The 26,880-nt window shown below is 48.0% G+C and overlaps 1 protein-coding gene across 1 annotated transcript in view; it reads right to left on the bottom strand.

Annotated features, from left to right (window-relative positions):
* Positions 1-307: 307 nt before the first annotated feature.
* LOC102957083 (protein transport protein Sec16B) overlaps positions 308-26,880 on the bottom strand; it is a 41,264-nt gene continuing 14,691 nt past the window's right edge. The window contains exons 11-26 of the mRNA XM_042976570.1: positions 23,900-23,997; positions 21,905-21,986; positions 17,779-17,896; positions 16,465-16,576; positions 14,499-14,604; positions 12,738-12,878; positions 11,591-11,701; positions 10,490-10,562; positions 8,885-9,157; positions 8,083-8,147; positions 4,915-5,067; positions 4,649-4,744; positions 4,209-4,314; positions 4,000-4,079; positions 1,970-2,068; positions 308-1,333 (exon numbers count right to left, since the gene is read on the bottom strand). Of these exons, the coding sequence (XP_042832504.1) occupies positions 1,265-1,333; positions 1,970-2,068; positions 4,000-4,079; positions 4,209-4,314; positions 4,649-4,744; positions 4,915-5,067; positions 8,083-8,147; positions 8,885-9,157; positions 10,490-10,562; positions 11,591-11,701; positions 12,738-12,878; positions 14,499-14,604; positions 16,465-16,576; positions 17,779-17,896; positions 21,905-21,986; positions 23,900-23,997 (1,782 nt within the window). The 3' untranslated portion in view covers positions 308-1,264. The remainder of the gene's footprint in view (positions 1,334-1,969; positions 2,069-3,999; positions 4,080-4,208; positions 4,315-4,648; positions 4,745-4,914; positions 5,068-8,082; positions 8,148-8,884; positions 9,158-10,489; positions 10,563-11,590; positions 11,702-12,737; positions 12,879-14,498; positions 14,605-16,464; positions 16,577-17,778; positions 17,897-21,904; positions 21,987-23,899; positions 23,998-26,880) is intronic.

The raw sequence follows: 26,880 nt of genomic DNA on the forward strand, positions 1-26,880 counted from the left end.
GAGAACAGAGTATGCAATATTTAGTTAGTGGAGTGACTGATTTGCATCAGAGGCGCTTTTGTCCATATTTTTTCAATTGAAAAAATAACACTAGACTTGGAAGTTAAGAGGCTCAGTCCCCAGATTCTTTGTTAACAAAGGGCTCTTTCCAGCTATACGCACCTTATCACACAAGGAAACCATTATTAGAAGCACTTCAGGGATGAATGTGCTCTGGATGCTCTCTCCCTCTGCAAAAATCAGCCAGAGACAAGCATTTGCTATAAAATGATCTGGTTTAATCGCTATCAACATCAGAACTGTACTGCATTAGAGTACAAAACCTGTATGTACAATTACACATACAAAAAACGTTCTTTGTGAGGAGCAATTTTCAGCAAATCTGACAAACAGCAAGAGTCATTCCTATTTTGGGTTTGAAAAGAGAACTGGAAGCTTCCAAGATGTTCCCCGCCTCCCTCTGGCTCCCGTGACCCTGCGAACATCAATCCGCAGAGGCCCGAGGTAGGAAGGGCGGGGTTAACACTATCAGGCACGCATTCTCCTCTCTCAGGGAAGGGGTGCATTTTTAGGAAACATCCCCCATCATTTATTATACTGATGTTCCATCCATCTGCATCACTAGGTTCAGCGGTTACCATGACAATATGATGCCTATAGCAATCTAACTTGATAGCCAGATGCCAGAATGTGAAAAAATAGGACCAGCTAAGAAAGTGAGAGAAATATAATTAATCTGAAGCACATAAAAATGTGCACAAAACTAGGACCAAGAGGGAAACTGCTGAAATGTCACTGTGGAGGGAATTATGACAGGAAGCAATAATCAAGTTTCAGTATAAAAGCTCTGCTAACTAGAGGCACGAATTGGTCCATAACTAAGACTGAGGAACCAAAGTTAGTTGTGAATATTGTTCTGAGAGCCTCCCCCAAATAATTTCCTGTCTCAGAGCCCAGTGGGTTCTCATTGATTCCAGCCAAGGGGTTCTTAAGCTTGACTTTCCTGAAGATCTGAAGCCACCATCTTGAATCTCCCCCATGGCATTCTGCTCACCTCCGGTCTGCTATTCTACCCGACTACTCTCCATCATTCTGAAGCCAATGTTAAGAGACTGGACTGAGCTGTGTCCTAGAAGACCCTGTCCTCTTGCCTTCTTCGTGACAGGGGAGGCAACAGGCCAGCACAACCCTCTTGGGGACCCCAATATGGCAGAGGGGCTGGAGATCAAGGAAGGAGACCAGTTTGGAACGGGTGTGGTTTTCATCACGGCTGGGTTGGATAGCGGCGCTGGGCTAGGCGATTCGGCCGATTCAAGCTAGTAGCCATGGAGAGCTGGAAAAGAATAAAGGTCACATGAGATTATAGCCCCAAGCAGGACTCCATCCAGGGCTGGCTAGCAGGACTGAGCTAGAGGATCCTGAACACGCGAGGTGTATGTGGCTTCCTTTTGTGATAATCTAATTAGTTACTTTCACCCAATACCTCTCGGATGTGGCAGAAGAAATTCAATTTTATGAAGGGGGGGAGGCCAACTCGGCACATTAGAGGATGGGTCTGCCCCAGGTCCCTGAAGAGCAGGAAGTTTAGCTTCTCTCAAAGGTTGCAATGATCCCCTCACCCCCCGGTTGGAGTAATGGTATTTCCATACCACTGGTACCAACACCAATGTGTCTCTCAAAGTCTCAAGACCTGTGAAAGGTCAAGAGTCGTATTACTAATAATGACACTGATTGACCATTTTCTGTGTGCGGTCCTTCACATGCATGCTCCTATTTAATCTTCATACCTACCCTGCAAGGTAGCTACTACCAACCCCACTTTATAGATGCAGAAACTGAGGCTTACAGAGGGCAAGTAAGGCATTGCTCAAGAACTCACACATGGTAAGTGGCAAACTAGGATTATAAACCTGGATCACCTTCATCCAAAATTTGTGCTCCTAACCTGTCTCCTTCGGAGCTTCCTTACCTGGGGGACCTGAGATGGGTTGTAGAGAGGAACACCTCCTTTCAAAGGGGGTGGGGGGAGCAGAACACCAGGGTTGTAGAAAAACTCAGAGGAAACACCCTGTGATGGAAATCAATAGAAAATCCTATCAATCACCATTTCTGATTCCAGAAAATCAAGGGCTTCCCTGCACATCAACTTTGGTCAAGAGATGCAGATAGAAAGGGATTCTTGCTAGAACTCAGGTAATTCAAGCAAACAGCCATCACCCACATGGGCACAGCCAACCCTGGATGTAATGTCATATTCTCTGAGAGGCCTAAAATACTACAAGAGTGCTCTAACCCAACCACAGGAAATAAAAATGTTTTCCTGGCAATTAGCGTGAAATTTGTACCGTGTGCAAGATTTATCAAGAATTTACAGCCCTCATTAAAAAAAAAAAAAAAAAAGCAGGGGGTGGGGGAGCACCTGGGTGGCTCAGTCAGTTAACCATCCAACTTCAGCTCAGGTCATGATCTTGTGGTTCGTGGGTTTGAGCCCCGCATCGGGCTCTGTGCTGACAGCTCAGAGCCTGGATCCTGCTTTGGATTCTGTGTCTCCCTCTTTCTCTTCCCCTCCCTTGCTCGTGTTCAGCCTCTCTCTCTCTCTCAAAAATAAACATTAAAAAAAAAGAATTGTGTACAGCCCTTGCCAAAGACACTAATGAGCTCTGGGGAAGGGAAAGAGGCAGTTCTCTAGATCTCACCTGAGGAAGTTGATATGGGAAGTTGATATTGTGTCCCCTTGAAACTTCGTGTGTTGAAATTCTAACCCTCCCAGTACTTCAGAATGTATTTGGAAGCACTGTCTTTTTTTTTTTTTTTTAGATTTATTTGTTTACTTTGAGAGAGACAGAGTCCAAGTGCAGGAGGGGCAGAGAGAGAAAATCCCAAGCAGACTCCACGTGTCAACACAGAGCCCCCAACAAGGGGCTCAAACCCACAAAACTATGAGATCGTGACCTGAGCCGAAATCAAGAATCAGACGCTTAGCTGACTGAGCTACCCAGATGCCCCTGAGGTAGTGTCTTTAAAGAGGTGATTAAGGGAGTGCCTGGCTGGCTCAGGTGGTAGATTATCTGACTCTTGATCTTGGGGTTGTGGGTTCAAGCCCCACCATGGGTGTAGAGATTATTTAAAAATAAAACCTTTAAAGGGGACCTGGGTGGCTCATTGGTTAAGCGTCTAACCTTCAGGTCATGATCTCATGGCTCGCAAGTTCGAGCCTTGCATCAGGCTCTGTGCTGACAGCTCAGAGCCTGGAGCCTGTTTCTGATTCTGTGTCTCCCTCTCTCTCTGCCCCTCCCCCACTCACACTCTGTCTCTCTCTCTCAAAAATAAATAAACATTAACTTTTTTTTTTTTTAATAAATAAAACCTTTAAAGGGGCACCTGGGTGGCTCAGTCGGTTAAGTGTCTGCCTTCAGCTCAGGTCATGATCTCACAGTTCATGGGTTCGTGGGTTCGTGGGTTCGCGGAGCCTGCTAAGGATTCTGTGTGTCTGCCTCGCTCTCTGCCCCTCCCCCACTCATGCTCTGTGTCTGTCTCAAAAATAAAGAAACATTAAAAAAATTCTAATAAAACCTTTAAAAAATTAAAAATAAAATTAAAAAATAGGTGATTAAGGTAAGATGAGGTCATTAGGGTGGGCCCTGAGTCAGTATGACGGGTGTCCTTATAAGAAGGGAAAATCTGGACACCAACACACACAGAAGAGCCACCATGTGACACCACTGCCATCTAACAAGCCGACGAAAGAGGTCTCCGGAGAAACCACCTCTGCCCACACCTCCATCTCAGACTTGCAGCCTCCAGAACCGTGAGGAAGTAACTGTTTAAGCTGCTCAGTCCGGGACATTTGTTACGGTGGCCCTAGCAAACTGGTGCAGAAGCTCTCTCTGATTCCCCGAGTCAGACCCTCACAAGATGGCGCCTCCAGCCCACCCCGAGTGTGCAGTCCTCACACAGGCATCTGGTGGGGCCCCAGGCTCCGGCCCCAAGACGGCTCACCTCAGGCCCAGACAAGCCTCCACTGCCTGTGCCCTCGGCCGCTCCCTCACCGGACGCGGGTCCTTGCACTCCGCCCTCGCCTAGAAGACAACGAGTGGGGGCTGTGTCCACTGCCCAGGGCTGAGGAGTCCCACTCCCAGAGGCACCCCCAATGGCCAAGGAGCGCAGAGAGCCCACAGACAGCCCAGAGGGCATGCGGTTGGCGGTACCTGTGGCCCCAGAGAAGGGGCCTCCTGGCAGAGACTGGGGCTCTGGGAGAGATGTCAGTGAGAGGCCGGGCCCGGCCTGAGGGGGAGAAGATTCTCCGGAGGTCTCCTGCTTAGTGGAGAAAGAAAGGCAGTGTTGGTGATGCCAGTGGTTAACAAATTCATGCCGGCGGCTGTATCCCCGCCATGCCCTCAACAGCGGCCTCAACCTGTGACCTGTGGCCGGGCACTCACCCCAAAACTCCACTTTCTTCCTGCCACTGCTCTGCTCAATGATCGGACAACCGCTGGCCCCCTAAAGTTAATATTCTTCGTCCTAATTTTTAAGACCCTTCATCATCTGCCTTTGCCAATTGCCAGATGAGACCTCCGGGCCTCAGAGGTTCTGAGGAAACTTCCTCCAAAGGGCGGAAGCGTCCCTGCCCTCACACCCTCATGCTCACCTCAGAGTCGGGACTGTCGGACGAGTCTTCTCCAGAAGGGGATGCGTCGCTTCTGGGCTTCGAGCGAAACCAGCTGAACCAGCCAAACCCTGAGCTCTGGAAGGGAAGGGGGGAGATTTAAGGCCTGTGGTGCGCTCCTCTGGCCGAATAGATTAGCCGACCCCAGTCTGATGGTGGGTTGTCAGAGGCCCGGCCAAAGCCCAGATTCCCAACCCTGCCCCCCAGTTGGGGGTGGGGGGAATGATGGCAACAGAAAAGACTGCCACCTTTGTGTTCTCTTTCACATCTCCTAGCTTTTCCGTCTGTGCTGGATTTGGGGAGGATTTTTTATCTGCCTCATCGGAGGATTCCTCCTCATCCTCCTTGACTGAAACGGTGGAACTCTCAGAAACGTTTCGTGATCTGGGAATCAGCGGCACCTAGAATTAAAGAAGATAAGAACTAATATTTTCATAGCACTTGACAGGCTACAAAGGCAAATCACCAGCCCCACTCAGTACATCAGCAGGCAGGCCTTCCAGGATCACACCTGACTGATGAGGACACACCACACAGGGCTGAGAAATGGTTTGCGGAAGGTCTTAGGACAAGGCCAAAGCCCAATCCCAGTCCCCGTGGTATCCCTAACTGGATGGGCTTTTGGCTGCCATGCTACCTCCCCACATCAGATTTCCACAACGATGCCGAGGCCTGGAGCAGAAGATATGGAATGCTACCGCTGGAGATGAAGAGAACAGGAAACTGCCTGTGGGGACCCACACACCCAAGAGGACAGAGACTAATACACTGGCCCTAACTCATCCTAGAGCTCATTCCTGGCAGACTTGCTCAAGATCAACTGTGAACAAATGCACCAGAGGGCAGCAAAATGTGTCCATGGGCCTTTCTATTTGTGTGCGTGGTAAAATATACATAGCATGAAGTTTACCAATTTAAGTATTTTTAAGCATACAATTCAGTGACGTTAGTACATTCACAATGTTGGCTAACCACCACCAATATCCATTTCCAGAACATCGGATCAACCTCAACAGAAACTCCGTGCCCATTAAACACTCCTCACTCTCTCCTCCCCCAATCCGGTAATAGCCTCTACTCTTTTTGTCCATTAATTTGCTTGTTCTAAGTACCTCATATAAGTAGAACCATATAATGTTTGTCCCTTTGTGTTATGTTTCCATTTCGTATTCAAAAAAAGGCATAACTGGTACAACCTTTGGAAAATGCTTTGGCAAATCTAGAAAAAACTTCATTTTTTAATTCTGAACATAGAATTTACTGTGTAGTAAATACTGTTTCTAAACACTTTACATACAGTGATTCATTTAATCCTTACAATTGTCCCACGAGGTGGGTACTATTGTTATCATCCCATTTATATAGGAGAAAACTAAGACACAGAAAGATTAAGCAACCTAAGGCCACAGAGCTAGCAATTGGCAGAGCAAGGATTCCAACCTAAGCAGCCTCTCCTTCTAGAAATTTCTCCTGACTGAATAATTCAAGAAATAGACCAGGCTTACACGTCCATCACTAGAATGTCCACCGCTGTGTTTTATATGTGAAGGGAAGGGAAGGCAATATGCAGTGAGAGAGAGAGGAGGAAAGAAAGAAAAGGAAGAGACACACACTTCAAATGTTTAACAATGCGGGAGTGGTGAGCAAAACTTGGGGCTCCTTCCTGTGGCCTACAAAGCCCTGTTGGTCTGGTCTCTATTGCCCTGGCCTTGCTTCTCAGCCCCTTGCTCCCCACTGTCTACACACAGTGAGTCCCTTGCTCCTTCCTTCACCCACCAAGTGAGTCCCATTTGACTTGCTACTCCCTCTGCCTTGAAGGATCATTCCTTAGACACCTCCCTGGCTCAGGTCGGCCCCCCATTCTGACCTGTGCTCCAGGCCTCCCCAGAGGTATGCTTACTGACACCCCATCTCAGATAAAATCCATTATGCATACAGCGTTCATCTGCAGTCACCTCCACTAAACTGAAAGTAGGATTTGTCTGGTTCCCTGCGTCTCCCCAACCCTGTGATAGTGCTACAGATACGACAGAATCTCGGGATTTGTGAACGAAGGAACCAATGAACGATGGTGCTTTCATACAATGGACTTTATCATACCAATATTAGAAATCATTTATGGGTGCTTGAGTTGGTTAAGCATCCGACTCTTGATTGCGGCTCAGGTTATGATCTCATGAACCGTGAGTTCAAGCCCTGCCTCAGGCTCTCTGCTGACATTGTGGAGCCTGCTTGAGATTCTCTCTCCCTCTCTCTCAATCCCTCCCTCACTCACACTTTCCCTCTCTCTCAAAATAAGTAAACAAATAAAACTTTAAAAATCATTTATGAATGACATGGAAAACCTCATTTTACAGTATTAAATAACAAATAGGAAATAAAACTTCATATACACATTTAAGAACACATGAGCGATATTTGGTTATTTATATGATACTTTCTCTTTACTTTTCAAGTTTTCTGTAACAATAATGTACTACTTTTTCAGTCAGAAAAAAAAAAGTAAAGCATAAAAGTTTTTAAGTCCTGTGGCCAAGTACCTACTTGAGACATTTTTAGGTATAACCACTACATATGTGCTCAAATGTATACAATGTAAGCCTCCAACCAGGCAAAGCTGAAGAACATCTTAAGTTTGGGACCAGCAATGGCCATTGTTGGGGGAAGGGCACATTCGACAGCTAGATAGAATGGTCAATTAGACATGGCCACCTCCAAAACCTCCCAGCCTAACTGAGGAGAAAAGACACAGCTGACAAAGGTCCCTCTTGGGGAAAAAAGCAAGGTAAACATTACAATAAAGAAATAAACATCAGGGGCGCCTGGGTGGCTCAGTCGGTTGAGCGTCCGACTTCGGCTCAGGTCATGATCTCACGGTCTGTGAGTTCGAGCCCCGCGTCGGACTCTGTGCTGACAGCTCGGAGCCTGGAGCCTGGAGCCTGGAGCCTGCTTCGGATTCTGTGTCTCCCTCTCTCTCTGCCCCTAACCTGCCCCACTCGCATTCTGTCTCTGTCCCTCTCAAAAATAAATAAACATTAAAAAAAAAAAAATTTAAAGAAATAAGCATCAGAGTCTCCCATGACAGGGCAGGGCGTGGTGAGTGAGGTGTCAGAGGTGTCAGGACAGTGAGGGAGGTGTCAGAGATCTCAGAGGCCAAAACTAAACTCAGCCCTGCCACCCCTCCCCCCATGGACACCGGTTGGCAGGATTGAACAGAAACAAGAACACGGCCCTCCTTCCCACCGCTAGGATTTGGTATAGCAAGAAACAAGTTGCATTGTGGAAGGGAGAGCTGGGGCCAGGCAGAAGAAGGAGTTTGCACATGGCTAAGAAATCTGGGCAAATGGAAAAAACCTGAAGCATTAGAAGCATTAGAGGAGGTAGCCGTCAGCATCTGCTGTGCTTTGTCCTCTCACCTGGGGTTTGGAAACAGCCTTTTGACCATCCGGATGCTGGAAACTTCCTTCAGATACTATACTCTCTGTTATGGCACAAAACACAAACACAGTGATGTGAACTTGTGCTTTTCCCATCTAATCTGAAGAAGGAACGTGGCTACTGTCGGCTTTTCTAACTGCAAAGCAGCTGGAGGTCCCAGCCTATCCAGTCCAAACCAATTGGATCGCATAAATGTGAATCCACGGGCACAACCCTCTTCCAGCTGCCCCAGGACATGCTGGTCACCTGACCTCTACCCTGAACCAAGGCTGTTCCTTAGGAATCCTGGAAACCTGGGTCACGTGGAGCTAGCTCACAGGGTTCCTCCCTGACCTTCCCCTCCATTTGAGTCTCCTGTTTTGGACAGGACCTTATCTTAGAAGGTCTACGATGTAATCCCCCTGTCTGGCTGCCAGCATTCGCTTGGTGACTCAGCACTGCTCATCACACTTGGGTGCAAGTGGCATTTTCCTCCCTTCTCCACCCTGCAGCCTCTCTCCTAGGAACTCTGCATCCAAGAGGAGGGCAGGAGTGACCGCTGTGAGCCTCACTATGATTGTCCAGTAGAGAGGCAGGCTGCAATGGAAGGGCAAGCCCTCGGAGGCACGCAGAGTCCCAGCCCCAGGGCTACCACAGAGCAGGCCCTCAGTCAGGTGCACACCCACTGTTCAGGGCTTGATCAGCTCTGACCCCACCTCTGACCCCGCCCACCTCCATCATCTGCTTCCTCCCCTTCAACACTCCTCACCCCAGGCTTCCAGACTAGCTGGCAGGTCTTACCAGGAGGTGGATATATCTGCTGGGCTTCTTCCCAGGCTTCTCCTCCAGAAGGGCCTGTCACGGCCATACAGCCACCAGTCCCTGGCAGACAGACCTCAGGAACCGAGTAAAGAGGCACGGGGACCCCCATCTGCCCCACACCTCCTCCTCCTGGACAGGAACTGGGCTGGTGGGGAATGGGGTGTTGTGAGCTGGGCTGGCCTGGCCCCATCTGCTCCGGTGTTGGCCACAAGGCTCTGCGGTCCCCAAGGGCTTCTGAGTGGCTCTGACGTCCTAAAAGATCATGGTAGAAAGTGTTTCCTAAGGACATAGGGCAAAGAAGAAAGACTGAGACCTGCAAGGTGACATTAGCGTGGACCCATCACACCAGGGTCATTCCTGCCATGTCCTCTTTGGAAAGCAGTCACAAGGACAGGCCGCTTGATGTGGCTGCCATTAATGTGATGACAAATACAACACAGCAGTGATTGTAACACCTGTCACTGCTTGTGACTTAGAGTTCACAAAATTATTTCCCTCACTGCCTTGTATGATCTCTGAGCCTTGAACCAGCACATCAGGAGGATAGAAATTACCTTCCTTGTTTCACTCCACACTTTTTTATTTGGGGGTAAACTTTCTCCTTTAAGGATTTCCTAATGGACTTGGGTGTTTGAAGCTTAGAAATTTCCCATTAAAACCCAAATCAGAACCACAGAAATGAACCAGAGCATCGGCCCCGGAAGCGAGTGTGGTGGGATTCCTTCTGGCTCTCCCACTTTGCTAATGAGATGGGCTGTGGTGTGGATGACTGGCTGATGGTCACTGGGCCAGTGGGGCTGCTGACCCACATGCTCAATTGGGTGACAAGGGACAGGGCTGCTTGCCGGTGGAAGCAGCATTCAAGAAGCCCTGGCCTGATTCCCCTCCAGGCCTCTGCCTGGAAGGTGCTGGAAAACAGCAGCAAAGCTGAGAAACAGAAAGCAGGGCCCGCTTTCCTTGCCTTCCCCCAGCTCATCCTCCGTGAGGAAGATGCCCGCGAGTGGGAAACGGCTGGAAATCAAGAGATGACACCCTGTCCTGACCCCACCACAGGGCAGAGGGGTGTGGTCACTTGGGGAAAGGGCCCAGAGCTAATTGGGGGTAATAATGCTGGCTGGACCCAGCACTCAGGGGCATCCTGAGGGGAAAGGAGGCATGTGCTGGCAACATTTTGAAACATTTGTCACATGTCTATAGCAATTGTTAGCTCAAAAATCAAAACTGATAGCTCAAAAAAATCTTCCTATGTTTCCAACACCTACATGAAACACAGACAATCCACCCTCTCTGGCCTCAAGAAACACATCAGCTGGGGAGAAGGTACAGAGGCAGGTGAAACAATGAGATCACGATACAACATGGTGAGTATTAAAACCTGAATGTGAGGCAGAAACTCTAAACATGTGGGAACTTAGAAGTGTCAGGATGGCTGTGGCCAGACAGAGCTGTGGGGACAAGGTCAGATTTGTACAGGCAAGGAAGTACCCCCCAGGAAGGGCCAGGCGAATATTTTCTAAGTTCTGTTATCTCTACGATCAGGCCCAGAGAGTCAGCCATTTGCACTCAGGTCATCAGCACAGGTACCTGATGGTCCTCCGACTCCAGAAGCATCTGAGTGAGCAGGACAAAGATCCCCAGTGTCTCCTGTGACCTTCTGCTATTAAACACAAAGTAACATCTTTTTAAACTACACAAAGAAAAGCAAGAACAGGGAACAATGGTTTAAAATTAAGTCAAGGGGCTCCTGGGTAGCTCAGTCCGTTAAACGTCCAACTTTGGCTCAGGTTTGTGAGTTTGAGCCCTGCATTGGGCTCCGTGCTGACAGCACAGAGACTGGAGCCTGTTTCAAATACTGTGTCTCCCTCTCTCTCTCTCTGCCCCTCCCCTGCTCACTCTCTGTCTCTCAAAAATAAATAAACATTAAAAAAAATTTTTTAAATAAAAAAATAAAAATTAAGTCAAAAAGAAACTTCAGACGGAGTGACGAGGTATGAGAATCTGGACCGGATGCTGAGGGCTGGTGGGGGAGGGGCAAGGGCAAGGCCTCAGCCCTGCATCTCTCCTGGGTGTGCTCAGAGCAGGCAGGGACCAGGAGACCAGCATCTCCCAGCGTCTCCCCAAAGAAGGGGCAACTGGAAGGGCCCCAGGGCCCCGTGCGTGCAGCCCATGGGAGTCAGGGACGTGTGTGCCTTGAAAAATCCACCCTCTCCCGTCGTTATAGAGATTGGAAGAAAGAAAATGGAGGCAGGCCTGTTCGAATTACTGGTACAATTACTACCAGCAGCTTCTGCAGTTGTCAGAACAAAAAGGAAAGGTCCGGAAATCTTTTAAGCAATTGCCCTACATTACATGAAAGTGACACGAGTCCACTGTGATCCATTGTTCCTAACAGAGAGATGAAAGCTTTAATGCTCATAAATGTAGCTTCTAGGACCAAAGACAAGGGTGATTGGCAAGAGGGCCCCAGGGCCTCACAGGCAAACCCAGGAGACCATCTCTGCCCGAGGGACAGGCAACAGCTGGGGGGCTGAGCGCCACCCCCTCCCGGGTCAACCTGTGTCTCGCGGATGGGGGACTTCATGGCCCTCCGTGGGATCGGGGACTTGCCAAGGTCAGTGCTCTGTTCCAGGGGAACGGAGAGAGAAACAGAGGTCTCACCACCATCCCGGCTCCAACCCCGCTCACCGCCAGCTCCTTGAGCCGCCTCCGAAGCTGCACCAGCCAGTCTGGCTCCAGGTCCCGGTCTCTGCGTCTGTCTACAACCAAGGGATCTGACAGCTTCAGTTTCTCCGCTAGCTGTGCCCGGTTCCCAACCGGGTCAGGGGCGAAGGTAAGAGAGGGGAAAGCAGACATAGATGATGGGGAAAGAGGCAACAGGGGAATAGGAGAAAGACAGTCTTAACTCCCTTGCAAATTAGATTACCAAGAATAATTGATTAGCAAATCCAGCAGATACCTTCCTGAAACTGCAACATAAATAAACAATTAACCCATCTTGGTGTTAGATATGCAATAAAATATAAGAAGAAACTGTTACCCAGCTTTGTGTCTCTGCAAAGTTGTCTCCTCTAGTACTGCTTCTCAAGTACTGCACTTGGGTGCTCCTAGGAATCACCTGGACTGTTGCTAAAATGCTAATTCCAATCCCAGAATTCCATGGGGCGGGGACAGCCCCTCCATTCTGAGTCCCTGAGCCCCCTACATTTTTCAGGGGCAGGGGGCTCAGCACCACAGATTTTGCTGGCTGCTGAATCCAACAGTTGGACCTTGTCTAAAGCAAAGCAAAAATTGACAACAGGCTGTCTTTTTACTCTCCAGCTAATGGATTTTTCTTCAATTAATTGGCACTATTTGCCCGATCATTTTCTTCCCCTGGAACTAAACGTTGATATGTTATGTTGTCGTTTTTAAATGTACCCCACATGTGATAAAGTATTCCATGCATTTAAAAGCATTTTAATAAGGCTCATTTCCTGTTTTAATCACTAAAATATATACTCTAAGTCCAGCATTTATAATTAGAACGGCTGACCGGAACATGTGGTTTTACTGTCCCAGAAAAGCGGATGCAAGAATAAATTCCTGGCACAGCACACGCCTGCTTTCCAGCCCCCCCGATCCCAACAACCCCCGCCCACTGCCTGCTTCTTTGTGTGGTGTCAGGACTCTGCTTATCATGCCTGGGCATGCGTACGTGGTCAAAGACAGCCATGGGCTCCAATTTTCCAGCATGTTCAAAGGAGATGGGCTGTGGAGTCTAAGCTGCTTTAACAATAGCTTTCTCTGAACACTGAAGATAAAACACCTGCAGAGAACCCTTTGAGAAACTCACCTTGATGAGTTCCACTAATAGCACAGGGTGATCGCTCTCTCCTTGGCTAAGGAGGGCCGTGCCAATGGCTTCGCAGTAATGCAAGGCCAGGGACGCAAGGCCATAATCTGCCAGACGGGAAGCATAAAGGAGCTTATACACCTGTGGAGAGGAGCGGGGCCAGTGACTAGTCCATCCGGGCAGGATAGAAGGAGAGACATGTAGATAAGTCAGCTGACTGCCAGCTTCAGCTAACTCTGCCATCCAAAATATCAAGGAGGGCCTCGTGCCATTTGGTTTACTCGGTCTGCGTAGGGGAACAGTTGCAAATCCAGCCTACAGGTCACACATCGCTGAGAAAGGGATGGGAGTCACATCAGTTCAGTCTCTGGAGACCGAGTCACTACGGGAATGCACCAGACTAGTTACTTCTGATAAACAAGCCCACGTAATCTGGAAAGCCTGGCATTTGTGGAGCATAGGACTAGGCACCAGGGGAGACATAGGAAAGAAGAAGAAATGACTCTGATGCAGGCAGACAGCTATTTACAGAAGCATGAGGGGCACAGCAAGGTAGAGCCATGAGGGTTTGGAAATCAGACAGGCCCAACTTCAAATCCCAGCTCTACACTGGGTGTGCCACATTGCGCCTGTTACCACACCTCCCTGTGCCTCAGTTTCCTCACTACAGCATGGGGATAATACTGTTCACCCCTTGGTTGTTGTAAAGATTAAATGAGACAATCCATGTAAAGTTCTTAGAACAAATGGCAGGCAAGAGATAGGAGCCCACAGCATGTGACCCCTCTCTTCAGTTTCCCGTTTGGCAAAAGGGAGTCATGCCCAACTCGCGGGGTTAGAAATAATACTCAAAGCACAATAGCGCCCTGCTGGCACATAGAACACACTCGCTAAAGCTGACTTCCTTCCTGTCTGCCCAAAGGTGACCGAAAGGTGGGATGACCAAAGAAGAGAGAGAGAGAAGAGAGACCTGTTCCCAAAGGAGCTCATCTGCTCGGCTTTGCTGGGGAGGGAGAGTCTTCGGTAAAACTATGAAGGAAGCTACTATACACGAAGGCCGTCATTTTCGAGCATTTTTGTGCTTTTTGTGTTGTGGGCTGTGAGTGTGCGTGCGCGTGTTGTGTTGCCAGGCGCACTCTCCACACGGGCACTGAAGGAGTCCTGATGAATTGGAGGTGTAACATCAGGTCATCAAGCAGAGAAGCTGAGAGAAGAGTAGAACCTGCAGGGCCCGCGCCCCCCCTCCCCCGCACAGCGGAAGCCCCGAGGGGAAGACAGAAGGGTGAGGGCAGGGACGGAGTGGGAAGGAACTTGCAGCCAGGAGACTCAAAGAGATGGGAGGAGCACGTCGGAAGGAGGGAGCAGGCTGGGCAAACCCCCCTGGGCTGGGCCTTCCCGCTCCCCCCCCCCCCCACAGGCCGCATGGCCAGAGGGGAGGAGGAGAAGGGAGAGCTGTTTGCGGAGAGCGGCACTTGCTGCGAGCAGGTGCGACAGGTCGCGGGCCAATTTCCATTTGTTTGGGGGCAAGGCAGGAGCCTCCAGCAACAGGGGCTGCTGCATTGATTTGCTTTCGTATCTTGAAATGCAGACTTTTAGGGGACCTAGAAAGAAATCCTAACTCTTCCCACGCTCAGGCTAACGAGGAAAAGTGCTGTAGATGACTTCGCCCAGCTACCCTGTGCCAAATAGCAACTCTGGAAACCCAGCTGCTCGCGGCCATGTGACGCAGCTAAGGCGGTGCCCTCGGGTGGGTTCAGTTACCTGGAAAGAAGGGATGAAGGATTTGGGGCGGCCCAGCATCTGACAATACTCGAAGATTTCCGTCCTCTGGATAGCCTCAGTTGTTGCAAATTTCAAAAACTCTTGACTACAGCCAGGGAATAACAATAAAAGAAATTGAGGGGGGATTGGGAGGAACTTAAATCCTAGTAGACAAGCACCAGCTGCATCCGAACAAGGTAGATAGAGTTCCTGCCCTGGGCTGATCCCTGGGGTGACTCCAAGATGGGAAAGAGACTGGGGGCCTCCGGAGTGAATGTTTTGCCTCCTCTTTCTCCTCCTTGGGGCTGGGGAAGGAACAGAGCAGAGCCCTGCACCAGAAGTGCAGAAAGGGGGGTCCTCCACCTTCTTTGCTGGAGGGTCACCTAAGGCAAACTGACCTTCCTCCTCCTCAGAAGGGCACTAGGCCCTGCTCTTTAACATGCTGAGAGCTCACCTTAGTGCCCTGAAGGCCTAGAACGTGCATCTATGCAAGGCCACTCCTGGCCCCAACAAAACAGCATAAGAGGGTGCTCTCGAGAGCACCCAGAAAAGAAGGCATGGCCAAGAATGGGGACAACAGCTGAGCCAAAAATCAAAGGACGGTCCCTATGCTGGCTGTTCATTCCGCCAATGAGGCAATGAGGAAGTGGGCTGGCCAAATGTGATCCCAGGGGCTACCAGACCCCTCCACGGGCCCTGACGGCTTGGCGTGCTGTGTGAAATCTCGATCACCACAGGTTATCTCCAGAAATGTCCTTGTACCATATAAACATAGGAGGGAGACGAATTAACCCGTGCACATGTACTGTCACATTTGGCACAGGTGGTCTTCTCTGACAAGCCCACTATATGCTGTCAGAGACCACGACCCAGAGAGAGCTGGCCACGGCTGTACATTTCCACAGAGGTAGGCAGTTTTGCACAACAGTTGAAAGGACTTCACAGCCTCACAGCCTGAATTCCAAGTCCCACGTGACTGCACACTAGCTGTGCTATCTTAGATAAGTTATTTAACCTCTCTGTGCCTTGGTTTCCCTCCTCTATAAAGTTAAGATTAAACATATACTTTATTCATAGGATAAATTTGTACTGATTAAAGGAAATAGTGCAAATAAAATGACTGGGGTGGGGGGGGGGGGCGGGGAAGAGAGATCCAGAACATGGAGAACTGCTAAGAAGCAAACCGATCTTTTTTGTCCATTTACTCATTGTCTACAGGCTTATTAAGATCCTTCCGTGTGAAGGGGAGTCTGGGAGGCTCAGCTGGTTAAGCGTCCAACTCTTACTTCAGCTCAGGTCATGATCTCGCAGTTCCGTGAGTTCGAGCCTTGCGTCGGGCTCTGCGTTGATGGTGCGGAGCCTGCTTGAGACGCTCCCTTTCTCTCTGCCCCTCCCCCACTCGCACTCTCTCTCAAAATAAATAAATAAACTTAAAAAAAAAGATCCTTCTGTGTGAAAACGCTAACGTTATGGCCAACAAAGAATAAGTAACAGGCTGGACTTTGAGTAGTTTGTGCACCGTCAGTGTAGGGGTGTAAGGAGTAAACATAAACTTCTTGCAATTTCCAATTCTGCCCAGAGCTGACTCTGAGACAAGCCCAGGGCTGCCTAATACAGAACCTCAAGCCACCCCGATCGATCGCACTGACAGTTCTTAAGAGATAATGTCTGGTCATGGAGCCAGGGCGCCACCAAGTGGTCAGAAGGGGGCAATACACCTCAAAGACCCACACGCAGTTTTGGGGAGCAGGGCTGGGGCCTGAGGCCCCCTGGAGGTGTGATGCGGCTCCCACCGGGCACACCTCCCTGCCCAGATCTGTGCAGAACAGCCCCAGAGGAGGGGAGCAGCAGTAGGTGAAATGCATACAAGAAAATGGAAAGTAGAGCCATGAGACCCAACAAGGCCTCCCTCAAACAATTCCCTGGAAACCGTCCTTCCCATTCCCTTTCCCCGAGGAGACCCTACCTGTGGCTACTGCCAAGCAAGGCCAGATGATCTGTCTTCACGGTGTAGTGGCCGAAGGGCACGTGAGCCACGAGGTAGCAGAAGTGGGCTGCTTCCACCAGCCCCTTCCCAGCTGCAGGAGGAGGAGAGCAAGGCCCAGTCACGGAACATGACTGTGTGGGGACCCACCATCGGGGCGGGTGGGAGAGAGATGGCAGAGGGGGCTCGGGGTCCGAGGGGAGAATCCTAGGGGGAGGGAAGGCCAGAGTCGCTGGCCCCAAACCCCACTGTCCCCTCCCACCAGCATTTTTGGCTTCGGACATTACATTTCAATTCTTTTCAGCCAGAATACATCACTGATTCGTGTTTTCCTAGTATATTCGTGATCAGGAATTTTCTAAGCATTTTAAGTCCTTCCTGAGGGTGAAAAGAGAGCAGATGCCTACACCTGAGCAAAGAAGTAGCTGTTTTTTAAATTAGACTCCTTGGGGGCACTAATGCTTCCTCTGCTAAAATCAAACAATAGAAAACTTTTCGCAGGGCTCATAAAAACTACCAATAATGACCAGCCTGTTCCCATTTTCAGAATGTTCTCCCATACATTTTCCATTACCTCAAAATTGAATTAATTCAAGTAGGTGACGTACTCAGCACAGGGCCAGGTGCCCAGGAAGGACTAAACAAAACCCGCCTCCCTTTCTAACCATCGGCCGCTGACCCACCTGCTGTCTGACTTGGTGCTACCTTGCACATCGCTCTTTTCCGTTTAACAGAGCAATATTTCACAAAGTTAACAAAGAGTATCATGATTTCTAGGCATTCAGCCCCTTGACCAAATTTGAGAACCTCCGGTCTGGAACATTCTGTAACCCCTAAGTGTTTATAAGGCACACGTTCACTGAGAGATAATAAAAGTAAAGCCTACGCAATTACTCAGGGTAGTTCAGGCAAAAATAGAAGTTCCTCTCTGGCTGAGCTGGGTCGCCGTGCGGCTAACCATAACAAGAGGCGAGGTTCCCTGTGTGTTAGCTCCATCCTGGGGGGAATCTGACCAGGGATAGAAAACCAGCTGCTGAGGGGAGCCTCCGCAGCAGCCCAGCCCGAGTCTCAGGGGTCTGGACTGCATTGCAGCAGAAAATCTGGGAAACGGAGAGACAAGAATGACACTCCTTTCTCTGGAGTTTCCGACCCCCAAACACTGAGCCTCTGGGTCAGAGGAAAGCCTGAGGCACAGACGCAGGCCCTGCACAGAACCTAAAAGCCTGAGGATAGACGTGTAAAGTGGCCTGGACACAGCCTAGAGGAGAGGAGGGGGCAGGGCTGGCTTCTGCTTACCCAGAGTGTCCCCCATGGTGACAATTGTGCGCTGATGCAGCTCCAGGTCCCCACTCTGATTTGACAGAATCACGGCCAAGTGAGGCCTCCAGTCTCCCCACTGCTTGTCCCCACAGCACTGGAAGGCAGCAGACAAAATGGAAGATTTACTGGCTGAAGGATCACGGGCCACAACGTGGATGAAGAACGTTGTTGTCTGTCTCCTGGTTTCGAGGAGTTCGGGGAAGGCCGGCTTCTGCCACCTGCATTGCTGCCAGTCACTGATTTCCAGATCTCCTTTTAAAAAGCAAGACTTGGGGCTCCTGGGTGGCTCAGTCGGTTAAGCATCTGACTCCTGACTTCAGCTCAGGTCATGATCTCACGGTTCATGAGTTCAAGCCCTGCTTGGGTTCTGCACTCACAGTGCAGAGCCTGCTTGGGATTCTCTCTCCCTCTCTCTCTCTCTGCCCCTCCTCTGCTCTCCCTCTCTCAAAATAAATAAATAAGTAAACTTAAAACAAACAAACAAACAAACAAAAAGACAAGACTCCTGGAAGGATGGGCAGGCAGACAGACACGGACGCATACATGCATTCGTAGGAACCTCAGGCTATAGGTAAATAAAATGACACTTTTGATCACTTACTGATTTTCAAATTTCTTCCTGGTACCCCTGACCCCAACAGCTAGGGACAAATCCAGAAAAAGAAAACAAAACAAACCCTGATGTTTCAGTGGGAGAAGGAAGACCAAACATCCTTGGTTCATATGCAGAATCCACATCAGCCTGTTAGAAGTCAGGGCAACCCTAGGCCCCTTAATACCTTACCAAATGGCTTGTGTTTTCTGGTTTTACAAAGGACTTTCACACACATGACCTCAGTTAATTTTCACAGCCCTATTAAGTTGAATTCCTACGGCTGGAGAAAAGCAGGCCAAGTGGCCCAGCCCCGCACCCAGTCCCCGTTCATCTTGCTCCCAGCTGAGGGCTCTGCCCGCTCCCTCTGGTGACAATGCAAGGGCAGCAGAGCTCCACCAGGGGGCAGCAGGGTGCACACAGAACCCTGGAAGTGGGGAAATGCCCCACACAAATGGTGGGGCTTGGGCTTCCCTTCTCCGGAATGAAGGGGAATTTTAGGACAGGAAATATCTATAAAGAAGCAATAGAACATCACAGAAACAACCCAGGCCCTGGATTCAACTGGCATCCCGCCTTTTTACTAGCTGTGTGACTTTGAGCACGTTTCTCAAAACCTTTTTTCCTCATCTCTTAAGTGGAGATCATAATATGAGTTATATTCTACATAACAGTTATTGTTGATAATGAAATAAGATAGCTAGGTAAAGCACATAGCATAGTGCTTTGCACTTAGTTTGTTTGCCCTTTATAAATTATACATAGGTGCATATACACAGATGTACACGCACACACACACACGCACACACACACACACACACACACACACACACGGAAGCCCAGCAAAAGGAAGGAGGTGATTTGTAGACCAGTCCATCTTCCAGTTTGTTATTGGAATGGGTAGAGCAAGAGATCGATAGTGATAGCTAAGATTTGGAAGTCAAAACAATCCCTAATTATTTGGTCTTTGTAATTATCCCCAGGAACAAAAGATGCTTTATCCAACTCCATTTTATAGTTACTCTTTGTTTATCTGGGCAATGCAGTGTAAATGAGGGTGATGATGATGATAAATCACAAGAAGAGCAGTTCTTACTGCACTCTGACCGTGAACCATACCCGCTGCTAAGCGTTTCTCCTAGAACGGTCACACGCATTGGGTACTATTATTATCCCCGCATAAGCCAGGCCCTTTCTCGCTCTAACGAAAGGAACGCGCAAAAGAAAAATCCTTGCTGAAAAGAACAAACATTTAGAAGTCATTCTTCTATCTCTTCCCTAGGTGATTTGAAAAAAATCACTGTAAAGCAGACGTATGGAGAGAAAGAGTGTGCAAGAGAGAGCATACACCTGACTAACTCCAACGGGTCAAGCATCGTCGTTGATCTGCTCAGATATTCTCTCTCCTTTACTCTTCACAATAACTCTCTTGCTTAGGCATCAAAATGCCCACAAAGAGGAAAACCTGAGGCTCTGAGATTAGGTAACAAAGCCAAGCTCACAGAGCAGCAAGGAGCAGGCTCTGGTTAAACTTGTGATAGAAGCCTACATCTGGGTTTTCCGGCCGCCGTGTCTTTTCCACTCATTCCAAGTAACTAACAGCCAGCCTTTTCCTGGGTGCCAGATGCTAGGTCACTCTCAAACACTGAGATCAAATACCGCCTTGGCACATCACTTCCTGTTCCTCAGTTTTCTCACCTAAACACAGGGAACATTTAGTTAACTCTACCACTGCAGTGAGACCCAGTGGACCATATGTTGATTACATAATTTCCTGCATTTAGTGCTTTGTGACATGATGCACCGTCATGGCGGTGCATGGCATTCCGCTGAACTGTGAGCACTCCATGTTCCAGTATAGCCAGTGGGTTTGATGATGGGGCATGAAAGTCATCATCTCTCTTTTCCTTTCTAGGAATCGTCCCCAAGCAATAAGAAGAACAGAAAAGCAAAAATGTGAAGTCCATTTTCATTAAAACTGGGTGACAGCAAAAACCCAAACTTCAAAATATAAGAAAAGGCTGCCAAAGGTAGTGGAAATTGAACAGAGTGCAGGAGGGAGCAGAGAGAGAATTCCAGAAGGAGAGGATCCCACAGCCATCTCTGCCGACTTAGGAGAAGGAAAGGCTACACAGATACCCACAGAAAACCCCAGATCATGTGGGAAATGCCAGATAGCTTGCAATGTGGCCCTGGCCCCTCCCCAGCACAAACCTACCAGAAACTACTGGCCCAGGGAAGACTCAACTCCTGTCAAGGAACAAGCACAAAATCTGTACAAATACACTGTAAAGATAGAAGAAAGGAAGTAATATGAAAAACTAATGGAAGGTAGAAAGAACATTCACTGGAAAAATGTTACCACAAAACAAAGAGATATCACCAAACATTTCATCATGAATTTAAGTAAAATCACGAAACAATTTCTTCTATGAAGCAAGGGCATTATCACTAATGCTAAGTGATAAGAGCTCAGGAAGAAGACAACAACAGGAAGAGGCCAATGTGACCTGCAGAGCTCAGGGAAGAAGTGAGAGAAAAATCCGAGAAATCAAGATAAAACTGGCACAAAAATTAAGAGACAGTGTCTCTTTCATCAATATGGAAACACAGGAAGGGACACATAGGATGGCAATGAGAAGAGCAAAAAAAAAAAAAAAAAGAAGAAGAAGAAGAAGAGGAAGAAGAAAAAGAAGAAAAGGAAGGAAGGATGGAAAGAAAGAAATTTTAATTAAAGAGAATATAATCTGTACATGTATACGTAAATAGTTCATATCTATATGAAATGTGCACATATGGAATTCCTGAAAAAAAATAATAATAATGGAACAAAACAAATATCGAAGGATATAACGCAAGAAAACTTCCTTGAAAGGTAAAATATGAATGCACGTATTAAAACAGTATGCTGTGTCCCAAGAAAAAAAAAAAACAAAACTGCTCTGACAGCACCAATACATCCTGGTAAAGTTACTAGATTTCAAAGGTAAAGAAGGATACTTTGGGGAAAAAAGATACTTTCATAGGGAACTATCAAGCTGGCCTCAGACTTGAGCCATCTCCAACTCTAGACAGCATGTAAGACCAAATATGTCCAACTTTGCAGGATGGATGTGCAGGGGGGGAAAGAACGGTGGCCTTACTGCAGGAAGCCTGGGGACAGTCTGGCTCTCTTGCTATTCACGCACACTGAGCAGGCAGCTATGGTATTGTGAAAATGACAAGGTTTTTGGAATCAGACAGACGGAGCCAATCCTGGCTCCACTGCTCCTCGCTCAGTGATCTATGGTCATAAGACACCTTTGCACCTTAGTTCCCACCTCTGTAAAACGGGGGTAGGAATTCCTTCCTCTGTGTATTAAATGAAATCATATGAATGAATTGGGCCAGGTGCAATTACCACTTATTTTTAATCTTTAAAGTCATCACCTCGTTCCTGAGCTGTCCCCACCCCCCCCCCAAAACCCTTAGGACACTGGGGTATTGAAGGAGGTCTGTCACAAAGAATACCGTGGCTGCCTGTGGGATCCTCCCCGACATGAACTGGAAGAGGGTCTGCAGTGGGTCATTGGACGCCAGCGTGCTGGTAAAGCTGCAGAGAGAGACGACCGTTAGTGGGGACCAAGCCGAGAGAGCCTTTGACCCATTGCCAGCGGGGCAAACCCCCCGTAGTTCTCTATTTGACTTCAGCAGCTTCTTTCGGAACATGAACTTCTCTTTGCTTTTCTGCCGTGCCTCTGCTTGGCTCCCACTTTGGGGGGATCGGCAGGATCTTCATTCCACCACAGATGGGGCTCTCTGTTGGGGGGTGTTTTCTGCACTTTGGCACTGATGCCCCAACTCTCCAGTAACCATTTCTATAGGTCTTCTTTGTCACGGAAATGCTGCACATCTCAGAGATCCCTAGAGAGCCCCAGCAGTTAACCCAAACATCTTCTCTGCGGGCCCCTCCTACCCAGTCACCCTCAACTTCTAGTCCCCTGAAGCAGTTCCCCTCGTGCCACGCCCACAGCCTCCAGGGCTGGTTTTCTGGCTCGTGACTAGCCTGGGTCGTTTACTCACATGCACTAAATAGCCATTTTCAGTAACCAAAGAGGCGTAGAACAGGGACCAGAAATGATCTTCCTGATGACAAACCGTGGGATATGCTTAACAAGGATATAATAAGCTCTAGAGCTGATTTGAGATTTAAGCATACTCAGTAAGAGATATTTTTCACAATTCACCGGGCCCCATCAAAAATCAATGGCCCAAGGCAAAAATCTGTCGCAGAGATGTATGCTACAATGTGGGATTGTGGGATGTTCATTTCCAAAGCCCAGAGGAAAATCGTCGCTCAGAACAGGCTTTATAGGACGGGGGAAGAACGCGGTCTTTTATTTAATAGCACCCTTGCCTCGGGAGCTCAGAGCGCTTATCATAATAAAACTCCAGGGTTCCTCACCATCCTGAACATAATGAAGTGCACAGAGGTGTTACCAGTCCCTGGGAAGACTGAGGGTTAGAGTAGAAGAGAGACTCCACGGAGGCTGTGGTGGAGAAGGGTAGTGTGGCAGCCTTGAAGGGAGGTACCATCTTCTCAGCCATCTGCCCGACAGCCAATTTATGGCCAATTTAAACTTAAGTCAAGCTGAGAGGTTCACAGCTTCACAGCTTCGACTAACACAGGAAGAGAACATTTTGAGGGAACATCCTTCTCACGGTCTGATCCAAGCCTGCCCCTTATGGGAGGGCCCCCCGGCCCTCCCCACCCCTAACACATGTCTATCCCTGCCAACCCACAGATCTGGCTGCAGCTGGAGGGGCTTACTCAGGAACCCTTCTCCAGCACCCCTACCCCCCCCCCCCATTTAATTCCCCTTATTCCAAACTCCTGGCTATGTGGTCAGCCTCCATTCCTGTCTCATCCTGGTTTGGGCATTCTTCCCGGTCTCGGTGTGCTGGCATGATCTCTGACTAAACACATTCCTTCAGTCTCGTCATGTCCCCTGCCCTAGATGAAGACTTCTGCTTGTAATCCCCTGTCCTATAAAGCCTGTTCCTAGCACAGCTCCTGCTCCCCCATATCCCGACCTTCCTCTCAGCACCCACATCCCCCACTGCAAGACTCAGTGGTAGACAGCTACTAACTCTCAGACCCAAAGCTCTGTCAGTTAACCCTAAGTGGTCACCTATTCCCTCACTGATGGAACTATCTAGAACAGCCCCTCCCAAAGAGAACTACCGGATTGCAGAAACCCATGCAATTTTTGGAAACTCAGACCCTGAGAAATATTACTAAACTGAATATTTAACATAGCAGGTAGAAAGAATGTGTCCATGTCTAGGTTGTAAGAATCTGGAGAAGCGATATGCTAGGTCCAGGTCAGAAGAGAAAAACTGGAAGGATGCTTGGTGCATGGGGCTTCCCAGCACATCCTGCATTTGCCTCCCAACACTCCCTCCCTTGGCGGGCCTCTCTCTGCTCTCTGCTCCTTAGGTCTTCTTTGCCAGTGGCCTGCTCACCCACTCATAACCCAGCTGTAGGTCCTTGGGTCCATCTTGCTGGCGAGGAACAAAGCGTGGCCCCACAAGTGGTTCTTCATGGCCCACTCCAAGGCTTCCTGAAAACAAAAGCACGTCACAGTCAGCATGGCCCTATTCACCTTCCCACAAACAACAAATGTCGATGGTTGGGTACTGCTGCCCTTGAGCTGTACAAGCTGGGCTCCCAGCTCGGAGCGTCATCTGTGAGAGGGACAAAGGAAGAACGGGTGCCTATTTCTCTCTAAGATGTCCCTTCTCCAGCCTTCACTTTATCAAATACATTCTGCTATTTCATCATCTGCCCCTCAAACATAGCTTCCAGTCAGCCTTATCTCTTTAGCAGAAGTCACATGATACTTTTACGAATCTAAGCACCGAACACGAGAGAAGCACCGCGCCCCAAGGACTGAGTCTCAAAGTACAGGTAGCAAGATGACATTCATGGGGGCGTGTTACAGGAACGGTTTCTTTTTTAACAACTGTGGCAGAGACTGTTAGCTCCCCACCAAAAGCCATTGTCCCCTTCCTGGGCAAAGAACTGCACCCCATTTTCCCGCCTCCCATGCACCTAGAAGTGACTGAGTTCCAGGCTCTAGAATGGCAACAGAAATGGCCATATTGCATCCAGATCTGGTGCATAGAAGTCCTGTGCCCGGTCCCCCATGCCCTTTTCCTCATCTGGCTGGCTGGAATGAAGATGGCTTCTCATTCCATATAGACTATATGCTCAGGTGGTACAGCCTCCTACATGCCTTGAACTACTCCGGGAAGAAGGGCTGACCCACCGTTCTGCTCACCTGCCCAGGATGCCCACATGAATAGAAAGTAGCTGCCACCATGTTTGAGCCAGTTTGCATAGCAGTCGACCTGCCCCACCTAATATTATAACTAATTGCTTGTTAACTATCTAGTGCTTGTTATCTATCAACTTCATATGCCAAATTAATGACACCATTAACTTGGTGAGATGGGTTAGAGGCTGTAAGTTTTAACACACACACACTCACACTCACCTTTTCATTCAATTTTCAGAATTATATATTTGAGGTTTTGACCTGGTATTAATAATTTCTTTAGTGCCCTCAAATAATGCGATTTTTTGGACAGGAAGTCACTAATGAGGTAACTCCACTTCCAAGCACAAATTTCCTTGATCATCCTGACATCTCCCATGCTATCTTATTTGAAAAGGGAGAGAACAAATTTAAACAACCACAATTAGGAAATTCAACTTCATATCCACTACAAGCAAAAATGACATTGAGTTACTCTTTACATAGGTTAAACTAATTCACAACAGTATTTTTTTTATAAATATAGCTTTTCTATTTTTTCAATTTATTTTTGAGAGAGAGAAAGTGTGAGTGAGCAAGGGGCAGAGGGAAAGAGAGAGAATCCCACAGGGGCAGAGAGAGGGAGAGAGAAGGCGAGACAGAGAATCCCCAAAGAGGGCTCGAGCTCACCCAATATGGGACTCGAACTCACAAACCGTGAGACCATGACCTGAGCTGAAGTCGGATACTCAACCTACTGAGCCACCAGGTGCCCCCACAACAGTATTTTTTTAAGGGAATTACTAATAATTGGTTGGGAATCACCACTTTGCTCAAAAATTTGCATCTCCAAAAATATAATTTAGGAATAAGTGAACTGAGAACTTACATTGAGGATATTAATCTGACACAGTGCCAGAAATGAGACCCCAGTCAATATTAATAAAGGTTTTAAAGACATTTTGGTCTCCAGTTCCTCATGAACCACTCTGAGCCCCCAGAGTACTCCTTCTATCCCCTGCTCACCTCTGGGGCTATAGGTATGGCAGGTGGTGCAGTGGATGGTCAGAAGCCCAAGTTCAGACATCAGGCTGCCTAGATCTGAACCCTGGTTTTGTTACTTACTAACTCTCCTCATTTGTCAGTACATAAAACAAGAATAGAACCTAACCCACAGGGCTTCTATGAAGATAAATGAGACAATGCATGTAAGATGTTAAGTAAGTGCCTGGTACATAGAAAGCATTTTTTAAATATTTGCTTTTGGGGCGCCTGGGTGGCTCAGTCAGTTAAGTGTCCGACTTCAGCTCAGGTCACAATCTTGCGGTTTGTGGGTTTGAGCCCCGCGTCCGGCTCTGTGCTGACAGCTCAGAGCCTGGAGCCTGCTTCGGATTCTGTGTCTCCCTCTCTTTCTGCCCCTCCCCCATTCACACTCTGTCTCTCTCTCTCAAAAATGAATAAACATTAACAAATAATAATGATAAATAAATAAATATTTGCTTTTGTTATTGTTATTGCTATGGTCATTACTTAATCTTTCTTAAGGAAAGAGATTTTTATTGATTTATTTCTGTATCCCCCACTGGATTCAATGCCTTAGAAGTTGTGGCTGTTTGACAAATGTTTACCGAATAAATAAATTGTGAAACTCCAGGTCCCTACTATATAGTGAACAGGAGGATGGTTATCATATGATCCCACTAATTTTCACTGAATATCATGTCTACCACTCATTTAAAATATAATATCACATGAATGCAGGGTGTTATATGTATAAGTGATGAATTACTGGGTTCTACTCCTGAAGTCAATATTACACTGAATGCTAACTGACTAGAATTTAAATAAAATTTTGGAAAAAAATAAAATAAAATATAACATCATGTACAGATAAACAGAGATTAAATATTCAAATGTAAAGGTGAAGTCACAAAAGTATTTGAAACTTATTTTCATAAATTAGTTTTAAAGTAGGAAAGCCTTTCTAAATATCACCCCACAAAAGTAATTTCGTACAGAAAGTCCTTAAAAAGTAAAGAGCTCTTACAAATCAATAAATAGAGATCAAACACCCAACAGAACAACATAGAAGATCCATGACAAAATAATTCACAGATTAGGGGCACCTGGGTGGCTCAGTCAGTTAAGCAGTTAAGCAGTTAAGCGGTTAAGCGTCCGACTTCAGCT

The sequence above is a fragment of the Panthera tigris genome, chromosome F3, assembly GCF_018350195.1.
Source record: "Panthera tigris isolate Pti1 chromosome F3, P.tigris_Pti1_mat1.1, whole genome shotgun sequence".
NCBI classification, from domain to species: Eukaryota; Metazoa; Chordata; class Mammalia; order Carnivora; family Felidae; genus Panthera; species Panthera tigris.